The sequence below is a fragment of the Acyrthosiphon pisum genome, chromosome A2 (assembly GCF_005508785.2).
Source record: "Acyrthosiphon pisum isolate AL4f chromosome A2, pea_aphid_22Mar2018_4r6ur, whole genome shotgun sequence".
Classification (NCBI taxonomy): Eukaryota; Metazoa; Arthropoda; class Insecta; order Hemiptera; family Aphididae; genus Acyrthosiphon; species Acyrthosiphon pisum.
In genome coordinates this window covers 109,814,827-109,838,859 of record NC_042495.1, presented here as the reverse complement: position 1 = coordinate 109,838,859, position 24,033 = coordinate 109,814,827, and the positions used below count along the sequence as shown (strand labels likewise).

The 24,033-nt window shown below is 27.0% G+C and overlaps 1 protein-coding gene and 2 long non-coding RNA genes across 5 annotated transcripts in view; all 3 read right to left on the bottom strand.

Annotated features, from left to right (window-relative positions):
• LOC100160702 (solute carrier family 2, facilitated glucose transporter member 1) overlaps positions 1–16,249 on the bottom strand; it is a 66,536-nt gene extending 50,287 nt beyond the window's left edge. The window contains exons 1-2 of one of the 2 annotated variants that reach the window (XM_016807218.2): positions 16,034–16,249; positions 12,318–12,561 (exon numbers count right to left, since the gene is read on the bottom strand). In XM_016807218.2, coding sequence (XP_016662707.1) covers positions 12,318–12,560 — 243 coding nt within the window. In that variant the 5' untranslated portion in view covers position 12,561; positions 16,034–16,249. Of the gene's footprint in view, positions 1–12,317; positions 12,562–16,029 lie in introns of both variants that reach the window. The other variant, XM_029489516.1, reaches the window with a different exon arrangement.
• Positions 16,250–18,734: 2,485 nt separating this feature from the next.
• Positions 18,735–22,222, bottom strand: LOC115034071. Its single transcript, XR_003839454.1, has 3 exons — positions 22,063–22,222; positions 19,053–19,212; positions 18,735–18,903 (listed from the first exon to the last, which is right to left on the bottom strand). It is a non-coding gene; the product is annotated as an uncharacterized LOC115034071 (long non-coding RNA).
• Positions 22,223–22,297: 75 nt separating this feature from the next.
• The window catches only part of LOC115034070, an 11,789-nt gene continuing 10,053 nt past the window's right edge, over positions 22,298–24,033 (bottom strand). For both annotated transcript variants that reach the window (XR_003839452.1, XR_003839453.1), the window contains exon 3: positions 22,298–22,731. This is a non-coding gene — a long non-coding RNA (uncharacterized LOC115034070). The remainder of the gene's footprint in view (positions 22,732–24,033) is intronic.

The following is a 24,033-nucleotide window of genomic DNA, read 5'->3' as shown; positions in this document are numbered from 1 at the left end:
CAAGTGCTTACAATAATTATTTTTTGAGTTACAGTAAAATTAAGTTTTCGTTTTTGTCAAAAATTGGTTTTGCGTAAAAATTCGCGTTTTTCCGTTATTTTTTTAAGGTTTTTCCTGCCGCTTTTGAAAAGTATTGGGAAATTTTCACTTTTGACCCCCCAAAGTACCAACTAGATTCACTTTCCTTTCAGAAAAGGTACAACTTTTGAAAATCGAAGCATTTTTACTGCTCCAAAAGTTGTCGTCAGACACAAAAAAAAAAAAAAAAAAAAACAAAAAAAAAAACACACATCATTGTAAAATCAATACATTCATCACTTCGTTCAGAATCTAAAACATATTTTTATGTGTAAAATTTGAATGAAATGTTTAAAATTATAAAATTAATTATTTTCAACATACTCGAAGAGGTTGTCACACATTTTTGTTAAATACATATCATCATAATATTATATTCTGTATATTTATTTTATTTTACTAAATATACGGGATAAGCCCTTTGAACATATATACACATTATACATATCTAGTTACACATTAATTGTACAAATTATGATAAAATAATAAATTAATAGCTATACAGTAAATTATAGGCATAGAATAAGCGAAGGGTCAACATTGGCACTTTACATCATACGTGTAATAGGCACATTTTTAAGGTAATTAGTGGAGGCGAAAGAAACATAAAAAGGAGCAACAGATATAAGAACACACTACTTAGGTACGCAATGCGTTTGTAGGTAAGTACTTAATATTAAATACATAGTCATCTCCTTATTAAAACTGATCAAACCTAATGCGTATCACTGTTCTTAAATTTGTTTAATTCGATTTGAAAAATCTAAATAAATATTGGTTTAGTGTATATTTCTTATAACGACAACTGGATCTACCACTGATTATTAATTAATTGTAAATTATTTGGCTGAGTAAATAAATAAATTAACTAAAAAAACATTTTTATTTAATAAGAAAATTACATTTCTGAATTTATTGATACTTACATCAAATTAAATTAAAAAAATTAAAAAGGATTCACAAATATGTCATTCCTTTCTGTTATGAAAACTCGTTAATAATATCATCGAAATCCAGTATGGCTGTAATGTAATTTGCGATTGATATTCCCAAATCGTCTACATTTTGTTGGCTCAATGCTTATCTTAATCTATTTTTATACGTAATTTATGAAAATTATCTTTTACTGGAGCAGTTGGTTAGATTTAATTTAAATAAAAATATTAATTTACTAAAACACTTCTATGTATGCTGCTTTTCATTTATTCAATTCAGAAATTAATCTATCGCAATATAATATTTTTGGAAGTGATATTGTCGTAAGTACCTACTCTTGTTCTTAGTATTTTTTTGGAGGTTTTTAGACCATAATATTATAAATATTAAATATGGAGATAAAAGTACAAAAATAAAAAAATACAAAATTTGACAAATTTGTAGCAACCACACACGTTTTATTTAATATGTACCTATTAAAATATTAAACAAAAGTACAAAACATCGAGCTATCGTAATCAATATAATAATATTATATTTAAAAAATGAAATTCTTAGAATAAGAATAATTCTTTAACACATAATCTATTTACCTATATCTAATAATTAATATTTGTTAAGATAAGTTGTTAGTACCTACCTATTAGCTTGAATCAATATTGATTTCTTATACCTACTGATAAGTAAAATGTTCATTAAAATTTGTTGAGAAAAAAATGACCCTGTCTAATTGTTAGTCAGTAACTGTAGGTAAGTGTAATATTATTAACATTGTGATATAGATTATGCATAATTGTTTTAATCCACTTAATCAGTCTTTATGTTATATTTTTCAGCACCACGAAATAAACAAATTAATCATACCGCATTAGTTATTTAAGTATCTATATTATAATAAATAGTATGATTTTAAAATACTGTGGTTACTTGTTTTATACTTAAATTATGAATTAATTTTCAATATCCACTCGCTACATTAAATCTTATTTCAAAACAATATGGTATGCCTACCATTGTATAAAATAGGCATCCGTAACAGTTCTACAAGTAACAGGCTTACCTCATAGGTTTTAATAATATTATAATCTATTTATTTACATTATTATTTTATGCATTTATTAATACACACACCATCACACCAATAGTAAACTATATTGGTATAATATATTATCCTCTTACACTATTATTTATAAGTGATATAATATATTCATTAATACTATTTTATAATCTAGGCGGAAGAAATACGCATTTTATGATCAATTAGGTAATAATTTATTGTATTCAAATACGTAAATGAAAACTTCAGTTAAGTAAATCTTTGAAAATATATTATTTAGATATTAAAATTGTGAAATTATAAAATTAGAGATGAACAGTAGAAGGAATTAAAACATATTATTTGGTATCAAAGAATCACTGAGAAAAAAACGAATAGGCATCCATATAAATGTATAGGAAATATAATCAAAATGGAGTATTCTTTAGGGACTTTAGCTGATATAATTTTCGTTCTGCAGTTGTTACCTTTATATATTATAATACATAAATAATATATAAACAAATAGTAATTGGTAGTTATAATAATATATATAAATTACCTAAGTAGAACTTTTTGACAATTGCCTATATAATATAGGGTCGTAAATAAAGCGGCATAGTGACAGTATCAACAAAAATTGTACATTCAAATATTTATCGCAGTAATTTAATATCCAATAGCCGTATAGATCAAAATAGTAGGTCATGGTAATCTTTAATATATCACTTAAAATTTTTAATCGTTATCCAAATATCACGAGCCGAAAAATTGACTAAATTGTCCGGTGAAAGTGATTGTATGAAAACTATTAAATTAAAATCTATATTGGAAACAAAATATTATATACCTATACCTAGTTACCGTGATATATAGTATAATATATTACATGTAGACTTAGGGGCTAATAAAGTTAAGTTGTGTGCCTTTCCTATTTAGAGCGGACATTGCGGTGTGCTATGAAATATAAATTTAATTTTAATGTATAGGTTACTCACACTAAAATACGTCATTATTGGCAGTTATAAATAACCAGCATGATAAAGACAATCTATGATATTTGTATAACATTTGCATTTAATTAACATTCGTAATATAATAACACCGCCAAAAAAACTCTGACATGGACAATGCAAGATATTTATGACATAAGAAATTTACGAGAGTAAATGACCTTATACTATAGTTATAATAGTTAGTACGAATTGAATCATTCTAAAAAACAAAATCTTCCTATCACCTGCAGTGGGTCCCAACAGTGTAATTATTCATTTAACTAAAAACATTATTTTAACAGTTCAATCGAGTGTCGGTCATTATAACGTGAGTACACGTACCTATATTATGTTGTATATTATAAAAACTTAAAAGAGAAAAAGCTAGTAAGTGGACGTCGCTCTGCAGTACAGTAGGTTACAAGTTGGTCTATGTGATTAGTATGTATAATGGATTGTATTAAATTTGAATTCGATTATATCATATACGAAAAACGATTCTGATCGAAGACGGTTTGTCAGTCCTGATATTTTATATTATTATTATATTTTATTATACCTAGTCTGTAAGTTGAATTAATATTATAAATTACAACAAAATAACTAAAATCGTTATTTTAATTTTTATTCGTTTTTATGGTGATGAACAAATAGCGTTAAAAATCCCATTTTTAGCGGTTTTATGTAATTTGTCATTGGTTATTCCTGTTTCATTAAATAAATATCGAGAAAATCGAAAAATGACCTGTCTAAAGTACCATCTTGATCCAATTTGCTAAAAGATAAGATACCATGTGTTGAAGTCGAAGAACTCCTTCTGGTAAAAATTTTGTATACAGGATAAAAATAAATAAATAAAAAATAAACACCATTTTAAAACCATTTGATCCCTCACTCCGCTCAGAATCTAAAAACGCATGGTGCGTTTTTGCAGGGTTCCGATGGATTTTGATTTTCCCGTCGAACGCCGCTTGTACACTTCAACCAAACACAACGCGTGATATATTTTTAAAAATACGTACTTACCTATATAATATTATTACATTATACAAGTGAACCTATACTGTATGCACGCCATTACAATGTATTATTGTGATATCGTAATAGTTCACGTCAATCACAAACCACTAAAAAATTTATAGAGTTGCACTTATACACACGAGTATATATTATATTATCCGAAACAGCTCCAAATATATATCGTGCGCAGGTGATTACACGTTTACGTGACGAATATACGGCCGCAATGCGGTCAGAGAAAATGCAATATGTACATAATATGCAGATATACCTATATACTATATAGTGAACAATAATAATAATATGTACTCGTATAGATATTATAATATATATTTTATGTGTGCTGCACAGTTATAACGATCATTATATCTATGACGTGAGGATTTTCGATGTACAACATTATAATATTATATACCTACCTAACTATATTATACGCAAAATGATAACACGTCCTTAATATAATATTGTACCTACCTATATATACACGAATTTATTTCAATACAACCGCCATTTCGCCGGTTCGACGCCACCTAAGTATTGACGTTGTCGGGCGCCTAGTCAAATACAATATTATATCATATAACTATTATTGTATCGTAAATAAGACGTAATAATGTGCGCTATATAATATTATACTAACACGCACAAGGATCAATATGATTTTTTGGAAAATATAATGCATTTTCATTGACGAATTGACAAAAATATATAACAATGGTGTGAAGTGCAGTGGGTATACAACCCAAGGTGAAAAACCAAACACGTGCATGTCTCCCAAGCAATTCCTTGACACAACTACTAGTGCACGTTAGTTTAGTAGACAAGTAATATCAGTGAATAAAGAAAAAACGAAAAACTACACAATTACAATTTATATTATAATATTATATAAGGCGCGTCACTATATTTATGTTTTGTTTTGTACATCGCCAAGGCACTTCAAGTGTAACGGGAATCAAATTAGCCAGCCCCGGGTATTGTTATGTTACAAACCAGCTCTAGATACAGTGTTGAATAATATTAATGTTTTATCTTTTCAACGACGATCTATGTTTGTTTTAAACTATGAAGTAGGTATTGTCATATGAAAAACTGTAATGTACATGAGAAGTTCTTAAAAACAAAATACTTAGAAAGTATAAGTTTAAACTACAGAGAAAATAGGATAAGAACTCATATTATCATGTGAAAATATTAGGTATATAGTGCCAATGAACCTCGAAAACGTGCGGTATCAAAATTTATTATATCATTTTTAAATATGGAGTGTGAATTTATACTTGGATAGAACCTATATAGTGACATTATATCTTATTAAAATTTAAAAATACGACAATAAATAAACATTGATTGTGAGAAAATTATACCATATGATAAATATTTTCCTAATTTTAAGAATAGCAATTTTAAATATGATACAAGAATAATTGTGATTAGAAATTGTATTTTGGTTTTCTAATACAAATCCGTAGACATATTTTAAAAGAAATAGCACGTGCATTTACATGTCGAACTTTATTTGCAAAATAATGATATTTAATAAAATAATGTTTGGGCGAGTGAAATAAAATTATATTTAATAATATTATCCAAAATAATTATAACTATTTTTGGATATAAATGTATAAATATTCAAAATATTTCCGTTATCTCTACATTTGCGGTAGCATTACATTTTGAAAAAAATACGAGTATCGTAGTGATCAATGAAATTTGAAATTGAAATTTATCGAATTGAATCAAATAACTTTCATCTTAAAATTTTAAGCTACGTAAGTATAACAATTATATTTTCTAATATTTTTGTTTTTTTTTTTTTATAATAATTGTTCATAAGAATTTGTATGCTTATAACATATTGGATATTTAAGCGTAAAAAAACTATTTCTCATAAAACGGTATTCTAAATTTGGTAAAAAGGCCAATACAGGCGTAAAATGGACGTATACGCCTATTCTATGAAAAAAATACCAAAGAATTTAATTATATATTTTTTTACAACTAGGTATAATGATAAAATATTATTAGTTAAATAACATATTTCTTTCATATACTACACAACAACCTCTGACGGTCGTAGAATTCTATCAAGTTTCTTCCGGCTCAGCCAGAGGTTTTTTTGCTACGAAACTGGATGGATGTTTTTCTTGCTGTATCTTTTTTAATTTTATGTAATGTAAAATTGTATTTGTTAGTTAGTAAAAAATGTCAATTATGCAGGAAATTTCTTTAAAATAACAATTTTGACTCGATTTAAGGACATATTTACGGACATATTTAATTTATAATTTTTTTAGTTTTTTTTCTATTAATGTCGATAAAATTTTATATGTTGGGTCAAAAAGCGTGAACATTTTATACAAGGATCCTAATATATTGATTATTATTACAATAGTAGTTGAAAAATATGAAAAATAAATAAGCATAATTTTGTATAAGCATTTATAAATGTTCAAATGTTGACGAAATTTATCAAATTGAAAATTTGTAAATTACCTACTATACATTCCTTAACTATAACTAACAGCCATAATAGATGTCGGGTATTTGCGTTTTTTTTAATTTAATTTCAATAAAATATAATATAATGTCTTTATTCTTTTGAGTTTAGAGAATTCAAATTACGAGTATCTATGTGAAAATTAGGTATAAATAACTAATAATTATTAACTCGTACATGTGAGAAAACAATATTTTTTAGAGTTATAATAAGGTATGACTGTTTTTCATACTTATTTGAATTTTTAGTCATTATTTCAAATAAAAAAAGTTACATAGGAGTTAACCATAAAAATGTTTTAGGTGAAGCATAAACATATTTTTACATTTATATCTTTAATACCATTAGAAATCGGTAGGTTATTACAATTCTTAGAAGTGAGAAATTCCAAAAAGTTTTTTCGAACAATAAGTTAAAATAAAATACATGAAACAAATACGATAATAACACAATCCCAAATCGCCAAACTATCCTAACGCACAAGCCATTCTCGTTTCAGTTAATCACCTTCTTAGTAGAATGCTACAAAACCCAAACGATCAGAGATGACTAGACGAGCTCTATATTTTTCATATCCTATGTAAACTTCTAGCAACATGCAAGTCCGGAAACACTACCTACTAAATACAAACACTTTTTCGATTTAAAGGAATTAATATTATCATTTTCAAATCAACAATATTATCTAACTTTATACCGATTTCACAAACTTCTTGATTTTATTTCTCACTTAAATAATGTGATCACCTATGTCCTATATATATATATTAAGTTAATCGTCGATAATGCTAGTAAACTGGCTGTTAATGAATATAATAAACAACTAATATAAAACAACAAAATGCAATGTATAATAGCCCACAAAACTCTATTTTAAAAATATAGTACTTCTTGAAGCAAAAAAAAATATTAACTGCAGTTTATGAATGACGTATTAAAGAATACTTTTTTTTTTTATTAATCCACTTGAAGATATGAACATTTACTTTATTGGTTCGATAATTCATATATAATGATACTACAGTATAACTAAATTTTACACCACTTTTTCTAGCAGTGTTGTTTTAGATAAGCCAAAGGTTAAGGTGATTTTATTTTAACTTTATGTTATTAATTTTATGTCTTAATAATATATTTTAGGGTCATAACTCATTACTCATAAACATTTCTTTCCGATAAAGCTCTGATTTGTTGCTGTTAAAACTATAAAAATTAAATACCTATATGCAATTAAAGCGCATACAAAATCAACATCACATCAAATGAAAAATTAAATTACAATATATTTTACACTTGATAGAATTAACATAAGAGATACATGTAATTGTAGTTACTGATTTAGTAGATATTTTTCTGAAAATGAAAGCTCGGTTTCTTTGAAAAAATAATAGATTACAAACACACGAAGATGTTACTATAAAAAATTAAGATTTAAAAAAAATTTGTCAGAACTTAAATTGTTACGACTTTCAATGCTGTAATTTATTGCAATAATAATAATAATAAAATTTTGTGTAATACTATTGTGATTAGAAAACAATATGTAATACCTATTTACATACCAAACGCTATAAATTATTATATATCTATTTAGTATTTATAGAACAGTTTTAAGCTAAATCAGTTCAAAGTCAAAACTTATTATTTCATTTAAATATAAGCCGTGTATAATTTTTATCATTTACTCGAACATTAACTATTACAAAAATAAACTAATATATTGAGGTAGAATTGATTGATGTATGAATACAGATTATTCAAACCAACATAAAAAAGTTGAATATCTAAGATCAGAACGAATTATGATTCATTAATTGTATGATCCTTTGCTGTGTTAGAGAAAAATAAAAAAATTGCATAATAATTTGTAAGTTCTAATATTATTCTTAAGCACCTATGTTTAATATATTATAATGATACATCAAAACCAATTAAGTATTCCAATAGATATATTTTATTTATTGAACTTACATTTTAGATTCTGAGCGGAACGAGTAAGCTAGTAGTTTTACAATAGTGTTTATTTTATTTCATTTTAGTTTTTTTTTTTTTTTTTGTAAACAAAATTATTACCAGAAGGAGTGCTTCGACTTCAACAGATTATAGTACTTTATTTTTTAGCAAATTGGATCAAAATGGTACTTTAGAGAGGTCATTTTTCGATTTTCTCAATAGTTATTTAATGCCACGGAAAAACTACTGACAAATTACGAAAAACCACTTAAAATGGGATTTTAATTTCTAACGATTTGTTTATCACTGAAGCAACGAATAAAAAATTATAATACTATAAAATTAATTCAACTTAAAGGCTATAATAAATAATAAAAATTTTAAAAATCTAGACTGATAAACCGTCTTCGCTGAGAATCGTTTCTCTTATACAATGATATTATATCATCGAATTCAAATTTAATACAATCCATTATACATTGGCAAACTTGTAACCTACTGTTCAGCAGATCGACATCCACTTACCCGCTTTTTTAATATATATTCAATTATTCGTCAGAAGTAGTAGACTTCTCAATTAATTAATTTGCTTTAAGAAACATGTTATTTTATGAAACTCATATTTTATTAAATATTTCATCAGACTTATACCTACCATATTGATAGGATTATGAATGTATCGGTAATATTGCAATTTTGAAGTTCGTTCTGATTCGTAGTAATTATGTTGGATTGGAGGTCGCGAGATACATTGATTTGTAAAAATATTGCTATGATTTTAAAACTCAGACAAAAATTAAGGCGTTTAGGATAGGCAATATCACTTAAAATTATTAGTTTATCATTATTAAACTGATTTACTATAGAACAATTTATCATAAATTATAATGTTTAACGCAAATTAAATACTCGCCCTGAGGTTAAAATTTTTTTAAATTAAAACGATGACTGTATTTTTTTATATTTATAATGTATTTTTAACAATATTTTAGTCCAAGTAGGTAAACATTTTAATGTTTGTTTAAAAATACAAAATTATATTCTACGTTTTAAATCTAATATATGAAATTAAAGTTTTTGGATTATAATGAATCAATAAATTAAAACATAAACAATTCAAAGTACAATAACAATATGTTTTCTTTATTTTATATATTTTATTTTTATAAGAAAATCAACTTTACGAAATATTACATGATATATAAATTATATTTATTTATGATATGGTATATGGTATATATGGTATATGTCTCAGTACGTTATAGAAGTCCTACTAGATTATAATTAATTTAAAATGGATACAACTAATATTATGTTTACATTAATTAACTACCTACTATAACTGTTACTTGTTTATTTAATTATTAAAATGTCTTAAAATGCGTATTATCTAATATCTCCTATGAAAGCACAATAATATACAAAACAATTACCTATCAATCGTTTGTTGGCTAATATTTATTTATACTTTTCACTAAAATATATACTAAAATCATGCATATTTGTATGACTTCTGTTATCATTTGATTCAATACTGCAGTTTCAGTACAATATAGTAGGTATATACTGCAGGCGAGTGAATAGTATCAAATTAGACATTTTAAAATTAATATAGATTATAGATTATATAGATTAAAGCAACCGTAAATTGTCATAAAATAACATTTTTACTAAAATTAAAATAAAAATATAATTAATACAATATCATTTGGCAGTAATTTATTATGGTTACTGATTTATACCCGAACAATACAAATTCCCGAGACTTCTCAAATTTAATAAACAAAAAAAAAAATAGTATATTTTCTATAACAAGCAGAACCATAACAATTAATTCAGATAATATTATGAAAAAAAAAATGTAAATAAATTCAAAACTAACAACAATGAATAATAACTGTTCTCGAAGCATTGCATCAAATACAAAATTATAATTACTGTAAGAATTGGGACTCAATTTATTTTTTAAGTACTATAGTTTTGTTTTTGTTATTGTTAAATAATATTACATCAAAGATAATATTCATTCTAAAACTATCTTTAAAAATAAAATACAATCATAAATATTAACCCTGTTATATTATATCGCTGCCAAGTCATTAACCATGTTTATATTTTGGATAGGTCGAGTAAAAATTAAACATTTATAAAAAAAATAAAAACACTTTATTTTGTTGCGCAGCACATCCTTTAGAAATCTAACAGTGTTTACACACAATACACATTTAATGTTTTAAAATTACATTTTACAGTGTAAAGTGTAAAAATGACCCTATATGTATAATAATTATCATAACATCAGCATTGACACAAAAATCAATATAAATACCAATGATACAATACATTTTTAAGTTTTTTTCCTTTCACGGTAGTTTGATTAACAAATTAATTATATAGTATTGTTCACGTGGGCTTGGTTATCACCAGTCACATATTATTTTGTTGTGTACCACACATAATATGTACATTATACATTAGGTATAATGTGCAATTAAATCAAAATATATATTATGCCAAACATTTGTAAAAATAGTTAAACTCTGTTATACTTAGGTAGGTACCTATAGGTGCCATAATCTAAAAGAATTACCATGATTGGCCATATAAAACTCATAACGAAACATTTTTTAAAAAAATCTATCTGATATCTTAGAAGTTTAAAACTTAAGAAAATTAGAATATAGTGTATCGTGGATTAATACAAGTTATAATTAATTATATTAGGTCACAATTGCACTTTAAATAACTTTTTATATAAATCATACTTAATATATGATTAACAGACATTTTATTACAAATAATTTGTAACTCAGAGTATACTTTTATTATCTTCTCATAGAATAATAGAACAATTAATAATAATATATATTTAAATAATCATATATTGTATTAAGTTAGTCTTAGCAATTCCGCTAGTTTAATTTAGAAAAAATACGCACAACGAACATTAATTTATTGTACGATTACTCATTGATTGCATCTGCCAAATAGTTATATACTTATATGGTCACCCAGTACCTAAACAAATTATTTATGGTTATGTAAACATTTTTATTAAAACGTATAAACTGTTTTGATCAGGGCTTAAATCAAAAATAATTATACCGTTTATTACCGTTTACCGGATATTAAACGTTATGATCGAATGACTGTTTAACGTTATATGGATATTAAACGTTATGATCGAATGACTGCTTAACGTTATATAGAATTTAAACGTTATTCAACTTAAGCGTTTAAACGTTACGAAGCGTTTAGCTTTATCTGATGGATATAGCTTGTTTCCAACACAAAACAGAGTGATTAAAAAATATAATAATATTACAAAAATAACCATAATATATATTTTACTGTAGTTACCTATAATTTTATAAATATATTTTTTTTTAGGCATTTATATGTTTCAATCGCTAATTGTTTCTGTTTCGTTATCCGTTTTCAATTGTTTATCGTTTAGCGATATGTTATCCGTTAACCGTTTCAATCGTTTATCGTTTACTGATATGTTATCCGTTATCGATTTCAATCGTTTTTTGATATGTTTAATTTTTTTTTCTTAAATAATAGTAATACGATAACACCAACACGCGAGTAGTAACCACATAATGGTTAAAACTTAGAACAAACAATACACATTTTACGTCCCTATTTTTAGTTAAATATTAGATATTATAGGCGATATCGGTGCTAACTGCTAAATCGGGGAGACGGTCGGAAATACATTTCAGTGTACCCCGTAAAAACAAATCGTCATTTTCGAGTCAAACTAATACGAACGAAATTAAAAATAAACACTTACCCGATTTCCTGGGCTCCTAGACGAAGGACCCCTCACATAAATGGGTACATCCATATCAGTGGTGGACGATGCAAATGACGCATCGCCCGGCCGACTTGGGACTTGGAGCAGCTTAACGGCCTGCGCCGCTAATTCTCTGTTTCCGTGCAATTGCAGGGGATGATCCTCCTCAATAAAACCCACGCTGTCGGGAGATCCATCTTCGTCTTCATCGTCGTAATACAACATTGCAGGCCGCGGCATCCTAGTACATACAAAACCAACCACGGCGGTCGTCAGAACGAACAATATTAGAACTGCAATTTCAATTCCCTATTGGAAGGTGTTTTTGAAATTATTAAAAATGTTATGTTTTGGTGTTCAGTGGTGTATACATTACTATATATTAGAGTCCGTCAACAGCACCATAAGCCACACGTCATTAAAAAAAGTCAAAAATGCTAAATTATAAAAAATATAATTATAAATACCTAATAGGTATGAAGGTATTACAATAATCTGATAAAAAAAAAATGTAATTTAGTACATCAAAATTCTAGACTTGGTTATAATAATAATATGAACGTATCGTGTATTTTATTAGGTTTAATATGAAATATAATTTTAAAAATCGTTGAAAAAACTCTATATAAATATATAGTATTATTTGCATTATTATGTGCAATCACCAATCAACAATATTTATAACCTGGTTAGAATAGGAGAAAAAGAATATAACATTTATTATTGGACAGATTATTCTCAAGTAGCCCTTACCTATACCTAGGTATACATAATAATATAATGTAAAACATATTATGTACAATATCTAATCCTATTTCCTAATGATCTTCTGCCTACACTAATCTAACCTATTATACTCATGACGGTTTATATTTCCATTAAACAACCAAAAATATTTTATGTTTTAATATATTTTTAATTCGATATCTTGGATTCTGATTTCTGAGTGGAGAAATATGTAGGAGATATTTTCAGATTGATTATAAGTACATTTTTCGATAGGTATTAAAATTTATTTTAAGTGGATGTCAGCACAATAACAGTTTTTTCTTTCGCGCAACATATCGATAAAACGATTTGATCTAAAATTGTTTTTATGTTTTTTAAGTAATCTTAGCAAATTTCAAAAATTATAAAGAATAATAATTTTGAGGGTTTGACATATCAGTTTTATATTTAATTAGGTATTATTTGACTTTGTATATGACTTTTAAAAAATGTTTAAATTGTTTCACACAAATCGATATGTCATACCCTCAAGAATATCAAGAATATGTAGGTACTCTATCATTTTTGTAATGGGCGATTTTACTGTATGATTACTCAAAAGCATAAAAAAAATAATTCGGCGTAAATGCATTTTTTCCTATATGGTGCACGTGGGTCGGAGAGAGAAAACAGTGCGGGTGACATCCTCTTAATACTTTTTTTGTACATTTATTTGAGAGATATTCAGTCATCAATTTTATATAGTTAAATTTGTCCAACGTTAGTTTATTTTATAAGAACTTTATCCCTGGCCGGCTGGCCAAATGAACATATTCAATAAGTCAATAAAAATGGGAGTGAACGGCGAAGGAAACTAATAAAAAGAATAACTTTAATTTAATAGAATAGACTCTAGTCACTTACCTATAATTTATTAAACGTATATTATTGTTGCTTTATAATGAAAAAAATGTAAATTAATGAATTATAATAAATTACTAGGTAGGGACATTAGGAAAGACTATTAAAAAATTGTTGTGGCGTCTAGATAATTGTATTATTTATCAAATAATTTCGAATAATAAATCTAAGATAAATTAAATTGAATTATCACATGTTTTTTGTCTAGACAGGCAATATATATTTTGGGTTTTAACGTATTATTGCATATTTATAACATTATAATGACATTAAACATAATGACATGGTGAAATAAGTCCGGATATCATATCGTTGTGTTAAAATATTTTTACATGCAAATATCATATAACCATATTATAAGTAATAGGCATATCAAACAACTGATTTGATTAATACCTCTTTAGTGGAAAAAAATTACTTGGTAAAATATTTCCTAATTATTATAAGCAACTGCATTAAATACCTAAACGTTGCTTAAAATTAAAATTTTTAATAAAAACAAAAATATATTCTTATTTAATTCTAATAAGTTATAATTATATTATAAATATTATTATATCCATGTATTATTATTTATATTATATATAATTTTCATATTGATATCAAGTGTATATCATTTATTTTATTTATTTTTAAAATAACTGAACTGTAAGGACATTTTTATAATTTTCAATATCCAATACATTGTGAAATTTAAAAAAAAATGTAAAATATTATATGTATAATATAATATGCAATGACATTTTTTTAAAGATAAACTCGTTATCTCGAAAACTATTAACATTTTTAGAAATATTTGTTGACATAATTTGAAGTTATGACAATACGACATTTTACATATTTCCATTTTTTATTGTTATTGTGTTTTTTTTAAGTTTCTCTATTTTTGAATGATAGGTATCATATTATTATTATGACCCATACTCCAAAGCAAAATATTTTTCTAAGAATTTATATGTAGAATAAATTAAGTATCAAACGAAGGGTTAATTAGTTATAACTTAAGATTTATAACTATAAGTAGAGGGTATTTAAAGTTTTTATAATCTGAGTTGAGTGGTAAGTGGTATACCGGTACCCAGCAAAATATTGATCCACGACTACTCCACTCATCCAAAATTTAAGGCCTACTTATAAAGTTATAACTAATTATCTACTCGTTCGGAACTCGATTTTAGTTTACAATATAGTTGTTATATCAAGTCTTCGCTGAAAATGTAAGACAATAAAATGTATAGGTAGTTATTATAAGTATTGGACTATTGGCCGTATAACAAATATCAGGTTTTACATTATACGCCATAATGGTATTAAAGGAATTATGAATATGATTTAAGATTAGTGATTATCAATTTAATTGCTAAATACTAATCATTATGGTTATTTATTTATAACCATGTAAAAATATTACATATAATTGATAATTATTTTCATTTTTAGACCGTATTGTTTTTTTAGTCTAATCTTATCAATTACAAAAATCGTACAACCTAAAGATATCAGTAAACTTGTATGACCCCCTTGGATGTGTAGAAATATTTAATCTACGTTTCAAAATATTTTTCAAGTAGGTGCCTATATTATGATGTGCACCTTAATTTAATTATAATATTATTATCGATTATACATTCGATTTCTAAATAAATTTTAATAAATAAAATTTGTGCAAATTTAAAAATAGCATATTATTTTTTATATTTTTAAAAATTAAAACACAATATTTAGTACTCGACGAATTATTGTTAAAAAATATATAACTAGTTTTAAACTATGATTTAGGGAAGGTACTATAGGTTATTATTGATTATTTTATCAGTCACATAATTATTATTAACAGGAACATCATTATGCCAAGATAATATGGTAGTTGATACATTGAATATCCGGCCTAATTCTTAAGTGTGTTAACATTAAATAAAAATACAAGAATAACTATTATTAGGTATGTATTTACAATATAATAATAAAATAAATACGCACTTAGATGATTATAAGTGCATTGTGTCGGATTCAATATAGCTACAAGGTACCTAACCCGAAGTGTAAAATGTAAATGTGTAATATAAAATTGTGTACCTACTTACAGAATTATTATCCTCGACCTTCAAAATATTGTTAAAAATCAATCCAACAAAAACTTCACATCACTAATCACTAGAAAACATATTCATAAAAACAGTGTATTACACGATATAAAACAGACGAATAAAATTACAAATAACAAACAAAAAAACCGATAGAAAAAGGTCGCGCTAGGTAATCGGTTCGCCCAAACAAAAAACTAGCGCGGTTTGCTATGACTTATAAAATGAAAACGATTTTGTCACTAGAGAAGGAATAAGAAAATCGGTCTGCGGATTCTCATCTAGAACTGGCAATGGACCAGAAGGGACCACATGGCGGTCACTGAGGGACAAAATTAGAGTAGGAAAATATGTTTGGACAACCTCTTGAAGCCATAAATTGCATTATACAGGGCTGTATAAAAACTCAAAACGTTCGAAATCACGCGAAAGCCGCGATTAATTCACCTTTATAAGCCAAACAAATCGACACAGTTCATACTTTTAACGGATTGTACTAATTTCGTAAAATATTATTTAATTTCATTGTTTTGATAATGTTTTTGTTGCACGGTCACCACTGTTGTCAATTTAAATGCCCTGTATGCGTCGTGCGTCGGCCTGAAAATTGTAATTGACAACAGAAACCCCACATTATTAGTTTGCGATGATTACCTCATATGTCATTATGATGGTTAACACCAAATTGTCAATGAATTCGAACACGATAAGCCTGGAAGGATGACATATATTGACAAATCTCTATAGTGAAAAGTGCAAGTACGTAAATTAAAAAAACAAAACTAATCGTGTGCACAGAGAAAAATCTATTATCGAGTGAATATTATAATATATTCATTAAATACATATAACTATACGAATTTATTACATTCTCATTGTTCTATCTGTTCGCCAAAAGATTATTATTTTTGTTAACAATGTTGAATATACCTATAAATAAGGTATACACAATCGTTGCTTCCAAGAAACAAATATTATGTATTAGTCTAGTTTGCGCAATTATCAATACATAAGTACAAAATAACAAAATGGCGCCTACTTAATACTTGTGAGTAGGGTGGAAACGATTTTGACGCAGTATTTTTAGTCACCTTGGGTTTAACGTGATCTTACGGTCAATAATTTTTTGGCTAAGAACAAATGTCTATTTTTAAAACTCGATGTTCTACCTCGGCCGTCCCACGAATTTCTAAAGGTTCGCTATACATTTTTAAGTTGTACTATATTTTTTGATTTTATATTTATAATAATCAAATTAATCAAATTTGAATGTCAATTATATGGAAACAGTTTTCTAATTGCAGGCCACAATAGAATTTACATGTCAAATTCACATTGCATACGGAAATATTAAAACATGTTATACAGGTACATAAATAACGATAAAAATAAAACGAGTGTAAAAATAACAATTCATACGTAGGCGGAAGAATTTCTTATACGTTTGACACACGCATTTTTAATGTCAACACTCAACACTAATATTTCTACAATATGCCAAATATTAGATAGGTACCTACCTATATATTAGGAAAAAGTAAAGGATAATTTATTGTATAAAAACCTGGGAAGACAACCCCTCATCTCCGCACATTATTTTAAAAGCAATAGGTATACATTCATTGCTCCACACTGAACCTAAAACTAATAACCATAAAGTATACCTACCTGTAATAGGTAGGATGATAGGAAGATTTTAATTTTTTGCATGTTCGTTAAGTTTCAAAACTGCCTTCAAAGATCAAACAAACCCAATAAAACATGGAGAAATTTTTTTTAATTGGTATTTGACTGAATTTGATTTAAAATTCGACTTGAAACTGATTTCTGATTTAAATTCCGAATAACAAACGTTTGAAAATTCCTAAATTTCAAAATATTCAAACTAAATTAATAGTTGTTAGGGGGGTGAAATTGGGAAATTGTGTGACTGTGTGGACTGTCCGATCCAAAGTAGACATAACAACGAATTCAGATCAGTTATAAAAATTATTATCGCATTACTAGGTCGACCAGTATGTTGGGTGAAATAACTGTCGGCCACCTGCAGTTCCCTTAAGGCCCCTGAAAATGAGTCATTTTTAAGAAGTTGTATATAGACAATTATTTCGTTTCTTACGATCACTGATCGTCGTTGTGTGTGTATACACCCTTACCATCAGTCCCGCGACCCGCATTAATTTACAATTCATTGTTATTTCTAATATGGTTTATGGACGCACATGCACGTCATGTCATTTAAGTAATTAGATCAAAATATTCAAAACCAATTTATGGACGTGAAATAATAGCCATCGCACTGACATAAAATTAAGGTACTTCTAGTGGTTCGATTTAAAAAATGTAAAGATGTTTGGGTTGGTGAACAAGTTTACTTTCGTCGGTCGGAGCACTTTTTCAATTTTAGCAAATTCTTGACAAGAATAAATATTTTACATTTTATAAATTTGTCAATTTTTAATATTAAATATATTAAAGAATATTTAAAATATAAAAATATGCTCTGACCAATGCAAAGTAGACTTGTTGACCAATTCAAACATCTTTACATTTTTCAAACCGAACCACTAGAAGTACTTTAATTTTTGTTAGTTGCTAAGGTCGTTTTGATGAAAAATTAATAGGGTTGCAGGGGCTTAACCTAACCTAACCTGCAGCAATATAAATAAATACAATAACTAAAATTAGGTACTTACGATTGTAATACATCACATTGAGGTTTCTAGCGGTTGGTCATGTGATCTGGGTGGAGCTGAAGGTCCCTAATTCAAACTAATTTCAAGAATTGTTGCACTACTAGTTTACTCCTCAACTACTTATGTCTGTCCACATACTCACTGTAGGAGCAAATGTTGAAGTGTCTCTAAAACCTAAATTTATATATAATATAGAGTTAATTTTAATTTTATATTAATATCACAAAAAAACTAAGAAATTACTTTCAGTTTTATATGCTAAATCATAATCATTTTCAATGTGTATATAGGATCGTTAACATTGTGTACTTTGTATAACTCACTTGGCTCTAATTCATCGACAGATGAATTAAATTATAACATAATTTTATCGGGTCACATGACTAACAATGCAGAGAGATTCAGCCATTTGGAATGCATTGGATTACACTTCTGATTGGTAAGAGGTTTAATTTGGCCATTAATTGAATATGGTTGAATAAACTGAAAAAAAATATGTTGTTAGTTGATTTTGAAACTATAGTATGCAACTTGAGTAATATATTTCAGAATAGTATTGATTTTATAATGATGTGTTTTTTGTGTGTATGTGTACATTGTGTACACGATAAATAGTCGAAATAATGCTTCGATTTTCAACAAAAAAGTGAATCTAGTTGGTGCATTGAGGAAGTCATAATTAAAAATTCCCAGTAGTTTTCTAAAGCATCGCGAAAAACAAACAAAAAGTTAAGGAAAAACGAGAAATACAAGCCAGTGGGCTTTGATTGTTGTGATTTGTGACTCGTGTATTTCGTTATAGTGTTATTACCTATAATTTGTAATTTCGTCACCAGTGAATGATATACCACAGGTTACATAGTTAAATTACAAGTTATTCACTTATTTATCAGAACTTAAAAGATAAAACAATAATATTTCAACAGTTTCATTACTGATTCAAATATTACTGTATGTAAAAGCACTAAGAAGCTAAATAGAAAAAAATAAAACTAAAGTCTAAAAGAGAATTTACTGAATTATTAATAATTAAATATTATGATACGCGAACAGTAGTCTTCTGGAGGTGTGTTCTTATTAATTATTTTTTTTAACAGTAGGTACCTGTAACGGTAGCTATACAGCCAAATACGGTAATTTTCAAAATTAAGAATTATAAAGAATACTATCTAAGAAATTACATGGGTAAAGACCGACTATCAGATGCCGCGTTATTACATAGAACGTATACCTATATAGAGAAGCAGTTTCTACGTTACGCAGATTATGGACGACTTTGCTAATTTAAAATAACGTAAAGTAAAATTTTAATGTTATAACTGACTTATAAAATACACCATTATAAAGACATATAAACTTACATTTTTTTTTTTACATTAATTCCAAAAAGGAGAAGTATCCTTAAGTTTTTCATATTGGGGCCGAATTTTTATACTTACACCACTGCTATGAATGTCAATACAATTTTATTTGTTGTGTAAAAAAGATTGAAAATTGAATACAAGGCTCCAAATAATATATTTTTACAATAATATTATTTGAAAAATATTAAAATTCCAGTCACAATATTTTTTATAAGAATTTAAAATTCAAATCTTGAAAAAATACGGAAAATCATGAAAATATGCAAATTATTTTGAGATAGAAATTCATCAAAATTTTCTTTTTAAATAAGCTACCTAGTCTGCATTTATTTATTTTTGTCATATTTGTTTTATTTGTACAATCTGTATAAAAAAATAATTACAATAAGCACAATGGAGGGATAATACAATTATAGGTCATTGGTCATGGTTGGCTTGATGAAGAAGCTATTCACTAATAGTATTTCAGACATTTATAAAAAAAAAAAAAAAAAAAATGTCAATCGGAAAGTCAAATTAAATTTTTATGAGCGTTTGAATTTCGAATTTTTACAACATTGGATGTTCACTTGATTTGTCATGTAAAAAATTTCTTATTTTGTTGTAATTCAAAAACCAATAACTGTAGATAAATTAAATTTACACCATGGTATCGGTATGTTTATTTTATCAATTTATATACTTGAAAAAATTTTAAAATATTTTGACTCGTATTTAACGGACATTTTCAATTTTCAATTATTTTAGTTTTTTCCTATAAATTATTTGTTGGGTCAATTTAATTATAAGGGCCCTTATATTATGCAGTTAGAATAGCAGTTAAAAAATATTAACAATACATAGGCACAATTTTTTTTTAATAAACATTTAAAGTTCAAATTTTTACAACATTTATCAAAATCTCGAAAATTATCAATTATTGTAATTAAAAAGTTACAAAATCTTCAATTTTTATAACTTAGGATTGCAAATTTAAAACCAAGGTGTTAATTTTTACGGACATTTTAAATTCAAATTTGGACGAAATTATAATATATTAGATTTTAGCTAAATATTGTAATTTAAAAATATTATTTGTAAATATTATGTATATGAAACTTTTAGAGCATATATTATTATGTGTGTTATATAATATATTGTAACAGTATGTTCGTCGTAACTCGCTAAACGATCCTTTTCAGGACCACCCATCAAGTCACAGCATTATAACACAACGAACCACCAGTACAACTTTACACTCGAATTACAAAGCTCCAAGTTGTCCTACACCCCTAACAACTAGGGCTATACATAGGGGAAACCACCACTAGGCCAACAACACCCTCCCCCCGGCCACTTACTTGAGTTGTGCCGATCCCGGGTCTTGAAGTCTATCACAGTAACCGCTTTGTCGAGTCAAGCGCTATTGATAGTCCCTATAAGACTATTGTATATACTAGGGGTGAGAAGAGAAGAGATTCGCGAGCCACCAAATATATTAATAAAAATTGAAGAGCCAAGATGTATAAAAAAAAAAAAGGTCATATTATTGTATATTATGTGACCTTTTTTTTTTTTTGGCTAATGTTACGTTAAGATGCGAGTCACAAAAGTCTATGACGTGAGCCGCGGTTTGGCCACCCCTGGTATAATATACAGTATTTTCCATACACCTATTCCCGATATTGTACGAACTCTCACGGCGACGGTCCGTCTCTGCAGGCCCGACCGTCACACCGGTGATCCTCGCTGACCCGACATTGTAAACTTTTGAAAAATATAGAATAAGACGTAACTCTACGTGTTATTATTCAACGGACACCAACCGAGCCGTCTCAATATATTATACGTATTGTATTACACACAATGACATTTTCAAATGTAATTTTCTTGCCTAATATTAATTTAACCTACTGTAATAGACAAAGGTCTAAATACTAATACTAAAATGAATTATTTTAATCAGAATAATATCATAAAATATAATTACTTATAGTTATACTCTATTCCAAATAAGATCAGGCTTCGGCGGCGACCAGTTTTCGTTTCGTGACGGTCAGACGTCGTCCCCACTACGGAACATAACATAATATATATATTATATATAGTAATATTATAGGCGGACAGACTGTCTTCGCTCAGTATCGTTTTTGGTATTAAATGATTTATATCATTGAATTCAAATTTAACACCATCCATTACAGTGACTTACTTTTAACCTACTGTACAGCAGAGCGGCATCCACATGTCCACTTTTGTTTCATTTGTTTACACAATAATAACTCACAATTATTCAATATCAGTGATGTGAGGTTATAAAAACTTTAACTCACCGTCGTCATTAAGGTGTTTATAAAATAATTCGTCAATTATTACTTGTGTTGGAACTGAATGAAGAATGACTAAGTTTTGCATACTGCAGAATTGATTTATTGACAAAGTCCTGTTTATTAACATCTTTAATCAAATACCGGAAAGTCTTAACTTGCCGGTATTTGATTCCGTCAATTTGGAATTTTTTTATTTCATAAATTCCTGTTATGTAACTTAATTTTTTTCTTCGGTTTAATTTTTGATGTTCATTAATTATAAGAATATTAATTTTGTAGTCCATTATGGATCGCAAGCGTACGACCCATATTAAATTCTGATCTGCTTGCTGAAATAATTTAACACAGATATCATTAATTTCAAAGGGTGGCATTAACTAGTTAGTTTATTTTCTAATCAACTTATGAACTTAACTAGTTTAATTTACAGTTAAAATAACTTAGCTTTTCTCAGTTGATTTTAAAAAAATCTATCAAGTTAAAAACATTTTGAAATTTTTCGTTTATACGTAAATATTACTATATCAATATATTAAAATAAAAATAATCCAATACAAAAACACAAACATTTCTGTTCTTTTTCTTGATAACATAATTGTATGTATATTCATATATTTTATTAAGTTGTAAATTATTTAAATTTTTGAGTTTACTTACTAGAGAAATATTATTTAGTTTTATATAAGGAAGGCCTATAATTAATACTGGCGGTGTTTCCATATACCCATTACAGGTAAGAAAATAAAACTGGCGGAGTTTACATTAGACCTTTTCATTACCTTTTTATCTAACCGGTATTCTGGCGGAGTTTACAATCGCCATAAACATTACCAGTTATGGCATCATCACCAGAACGTAGGTATATTTTTTACCATGAAAAAATTAAATAAAACTATTAACGAAACCCGTCAAACCAAGTACATCGGAGTGATCTCTGAAAGCTCAGACCGGATTCAGATCGGATGAGTATGAATAAAATATGTATTGAAAAACAATAAGTTCGTATTTCCTAATACACGGATGGGTGTGACGGATCGGATGCGTGTGTGACACTGTGACAGAGCCTTTACACGTCTAGCTATTTTGAGTGTAGTAGGTACAGTACATAGACAAATTTAAATAATTTGATCGATTGTTTCGCAAAAAAAAGATTAGGTAAGTACTAGACTTCATATTATAAAAAGGTGGGTAAGTGGATGTCGCTCTGCTGTACAGTAGGTTAGAAGTGGGTCACTGTATAATGGACAGTATTAAATTTGAATTCAATGATATAATATCACTGTATAAGAAAAACGATTCTGAGCGGAGACGGTATATCAGTCTATGTATTAGCCATATAATATATACTTATCTATGGTATTAAAAAAAAATTGACCTATAATAGGTACTTATAATAAATTCCAAATTAATCATATCATAATATCTATTAGGTACTTATAAGTTATAACCGCGTTATACATCAACAAAAAACCCGTGGTAAAATCATAGATATATAATAGTATACTTTAGGAAGTTTCAAGTACCCCACGAATAATATTATACAATCACAACAAAATAACTAAAATAGTTATCCTAGGTTTTTAATATGTAATTTCGTCCAAATTTGGTACTTAAAATGACTATAAAAATAA